Here is a 4,362-nt window from a genome sequence, read left to right on the forward strand (position 1 = left end):
TTGAGACAGGGTCTATCAGTAAATAAACCTAGAGCTCACTGATTGAGCTAGACAAGCTGGCCAGCAAACCTCAGAAATCCTCCTGTCTCTATCTCCCCAGCACTGGGATTACAGGCATGTGCTGCTGTGCCTACGTTTGTATGTGGGTGCATGTGCTCACGCTTGCATAGCAAGCACTTTACTCACTAAGCCAGCTCCCTAGCCCCTGACCTTTTCTTCAAGGGAATAATTTCTTATGAAAGTCAAGTAAACTCCTAGGTATTTGTTAAATTAATTCCTTCACAGGTTGGCAGAACTAGAGCAAGGGAATATGCCTCTAGGGAAACAGCATTTCATCTGGTGCTGAATGTTTGTAATTCCATTTCAGGTAGAGCTCAGGGAGCCACAGAGAGGTCAAGAGGGTGCTCACCCACCAGAAGCTAACTGGGTAAGAAAATCCTGGCTGGTGTCACAACACAGAGATGCAGCCCTGCTGACTGGAGGAAGCTCGGAGCCACAACATCGGCAAGAGTCAATAATAAAAAACAGGCTTCATCTGAAGGCAGCTCTTAAGTTACACCAAGGCAATGCATCGAGACCGAGTGCAATGCCACAAAGGGAGATGGTGAGTTTTCACGGCACCTAGCGGAAGTGAGGCCCTCCCAGCACCCAAGGCAGGGCAGTGCTCCACCAGGCAAGGCTGTGGAATAAGCACCTATCTACCAGCCAGCGACGCTCAGCACGAGCCACTAAAGGCATTCATCATATTTAAAATGCAGATCTGAACTGGCAGGCAGCATGGTGCAGCCACAGCACGCGTGCTCTATCCTGGAGCAGAGAGTAAACAACCAAATCATGGACATTTATTATAAAAGCTGGGTTTTTTCTCCCTTCCTATGTTTTGTATTTTCATTTTATGTCAGTACATGAACAATAAAGGGATCCGAAATCTGCATGATTGAGTAACAGACTCACCAACACATACTTTGGAGTATAAAGGCAAGGGGTGAAAAACATTCCCTAATTCAATGCAGATCAGGTATCCTTCAGAACTGCACACTGTCCTCCTTGTTTGCTTACACATAATGTAAAATATGTACAGAATGACCCTAAAATATTGGTTAATATAGAATTCACAGTCTTAAAGACACACACTCTACAGTCTTCTAAAGATGGCATGCCTGAGGCCCGAGTAATCCATTAACATGATTCAATGAGCACCCATCACAGCCCTGGGACAAAGGGCCTTTGCCTTTTGTCTAATTCTAGTCTTCTGCTGAGGTAACTTCAGGAACCCGGTTGTGTCAGACAGGTCAATCCTCCAAGAATTGGCTTACAATAACATAGCTTCTTTGAGGACCTTATCGACCCCAGACTGTGAATCTGGGATTGAAAATTCCATGCTGGAATATTCAAGATAATTTACAGTCCATGAAAAGAACACTTGCAGGAGTCAGTCCGTTGTAAGTCGGAGGAAAACAAGCTGACGACCATTCCAAGATATGTCTGCTTTCAGAGGGAAAGACTTCCAGATGAGACAGTGACTGCACCACACGCACACAGTGTGACTTCAGGCCTGAGCGAAGGTTCTCAGTCTGAGGTGAGGCTGTGGCTTCATCCACCTGGAGCTCTAATACGATGCCTTAAGCGGGATCCACTCTGCAAACTCAGTACCAAAGCATAAAGCAGCAGTCTTCTCCTTATCAACACAAGCACATGATTCTGCCTCCTGTTCACTAAACTCGTAAGGCTGCAGAACAAGAGTCTGAGGCCAAGAAGGAATTTAAGGTTAAAGGGATAAGCCCCGGCAGGCTGAGCAAGGACAACAGCAGGTTCACAATCCTTTCAGTACATTCACAAAACATAATAAAAATCATCACTGATTGCTGTAGTGTAGAAAAACGTGTGGCCCTCACGACTCCCAGAGTCTGGGTGGCTGGCAGTGGAAGGCCTGACAAAGCTGAAATTCGTTGGTGCTTGGCCAACACCACACAGGGTGAACTGAAGGCTACAGGTCCTCATGAGTTTCCCACAGTTCTCTCTCGCGCGGGCACCAGTCACTCACTCAATATATGAGCTTGTCTCCTTTGCACAAGAGAGAATACTTCCCTCACTATTAACGGTGAGATAAACAGAATTGTACAACTTGTCTGTGAAGAGAAAAAAGTGTTTAAAATGCAGCAACAATTTGCTTTTCTGTTAGTACAGCACGTTCTGAACATTAACAATGGATTTGAGCAAGTACATTCATTCTGATTTCACAGAAAGAGAACTTTCTATCTTCAGTGAATTAGAAAATGACCTTTGGAAAATTAGTTAGCACCGCAAAATATATGTCTCACATTAGCAGTCAAAAAATAACTGAAATAGCCGGGCGTGGTGGCGCACGCCTTTGATCCCAGCACTCAGGAGGCAGAGGCAGGCAGATCTCTGTGAGTTCAAGGCCAGCCTGGTCTACACAGTGAGTTCCAGGACAGCTGGGGCTACAGGGAGACCGTGTCTCAAAAAGACCAAAAATAAATAAATAAATAAATAAATAAATAAATAAATAAATAAATCAAACTGAAATAAGCAACTGCCATAGGTGAAGCAAAATAGTTACTGGAGCCCAGATGAAAACTAGGCTTCTGAAAGCAGATCCAAGTTGCTGCCACCACCTGGTAGGCTCACACCCACAGGTATGTTCTACTTAGCAGGGACATCAGGAGGAAAACAATCTTCAGAAGCCTTTTTTAAAAAATGTGGGGAGGTAGCCAGGAGAGCAAGTACATGCAGGCCTCAGTGCACATACGGAGGTCAGAGGACAACTGAGGAGAGCTGGTTATCACCCTCCCTGTTGAGGCAGGGTCTCTCTTGTTTCTGCTGCTGTGCTGCGCACTCCACGTTAACTGACTCAAGTTTCCACGTGGTTTTCCTGTTTCTGCATTCCATCTAGCAGTAAGAGAGCTGGGATTGCAGATGCGTGCAACCACATCTGGCTTTTTTCTTGTTTTTTGTCTTGAGACAGGGTCTCACTATGCAGCCCTGGCTGGCCTAGAACCTGCTGTGTAATTAGGCTGGCCTCACAGAGAACCTGCCTCTGCCTCCCAAGTGCTGGGACTAAAGGCATGCACCACCATGCCTGGCCTATCTGCCTTTTTATGTAGGTTCCAGGGACTGAACTTGGGTCGTCAGGCTTCTGGAGCTAGCTCTTTTACCCACTGAGCCATCTCTCTGGTCCCTTCAATAAAAGCCTTTCTGTTTGTTTCACAGTGCTGGGGACTAAACCCTGGGCTTTGAACACACTGCATCCCCAGCCCCTAAGTGGATGTTTGAAGTGGTCAGAGTTTTTCTTAAATTACATACATATGTGTGTGTTTATGTGTGACTATGAGCATTAGAGTACAGGTGTCTGTGGAAGCCAGACGTGTCAAATCCCCTTGAAGATGGAGTTGCAGGCAGTTCTAAGCCACCTGATGTGGTTTCTGGGAATTGAATTCAGGTCCTCTGGAAAAGCAGTACATATTAACTGCTGAGCCATCTCTCCATCCCCTGGAATTTTTTTTTAAATTAGGATCTTGCTTTGTAGCCCAGGCTAGCCTTGAGCTCACAATCCGCTGTTTCCCAAGTACTGGATTACAGGTATGTAGCACATCTGAGTCTTTAGAAGCTAAAAGACAGCTAGGAGAACACTCCAGGGAACTGCCCTGGGGCTCCTCGGAACAGGCTAAAGTATACAGCTGCCTAGACAGTGCTCAATCAGGATATCATCAATTTAAGGGCAAGACATTGAATTCACCCCCAGGGACAAGGCGAGCTCAAGCAGACCTGCCTTGAGCACTGTCTCACCAATAATACAGCAGAGCATGTCACACGCCTCTTCAATGGAAAGCAGCATTTTGAAAGCAAGGCCCTATCTGCACTGGCTGTCTCAGAAAGCACAAACTCTCAGCCAAGAACCCACAAGAGAACATCATCTCCTGTGCACAGGGCAGCATTGGCTAGAGCAGCTCTTCTTCAGCACCCTATTGCTTGCTTCGGAATCCCCAAATTATATTGAACAGATAAGACAGCACCCCAAAAGAGCACACTGATTAATGGGTGGTGATACTTAAGTGTAAGCCTCTTGCTTCTCTGGAATTATAAAGGCAATACTCACTGGACTCAGGTCAAGATGGGCAAATGCAGGGCCCTTTTGCCCGTTGAGAAAAGAAATAAGCCTTTCAGTCTAATAAAATGTTACTTTTTGGGGCTGGAGAGATGGCTCAGCAGTTAAGACACTGACTGCTCTTGCAGAGGACCCGGGTTCAATTTCCAGCACCCACATGGCAGCTACAAACCATCCTTAACTCCAGTTCCAGGGGAATCCGAAGCCCTCTTCTGACCTCTGAGGCATTGCACAAT

At 46.1% G+C, this 4,362-nt stretch overlaps 1 protein-coding gene across 1 annotated transcript in view; it reads right to left on the bottom strand.

Moving 5' to 3' along the window:
* Window positions 1–820: 820 nt before the first annotated feature.
* The window catches only part of Slc37a3 (solute carrier family 37 member 3), a 48,976-nt gene continuing 45,434 nt past the window's right edge, over window positions 821–4,362 (bottom strand). The window contains exon 15 of the mRNA XM_008823504.3: window positions 821–2,129. Within this exon, the coding sequence (XP_008821726.1) occupies window positions 2,037–2,129 (93 nt within the window). The 3' untranslated portion in view covers window positions 821–2,036. The remainder of the gene's footprint in view (window positions 2,130–4,362) is intronic.

Source organism: Nannospalax galili, unplaced genomic scaffold (genome assembly GCF_000622305.1).
Source record: "Nannospalax galili isolate Female #2095 unplaced genomic scaffold, S.galili_v1.0 scaffold307, whole genome shotgun sequence".
Taxonomy (NCBI): Eukaryota; Metazoa; Chordata; class Mammalia; order Rodentia; family Spalacidae; genus Nannospalax; species Nannospalax galili.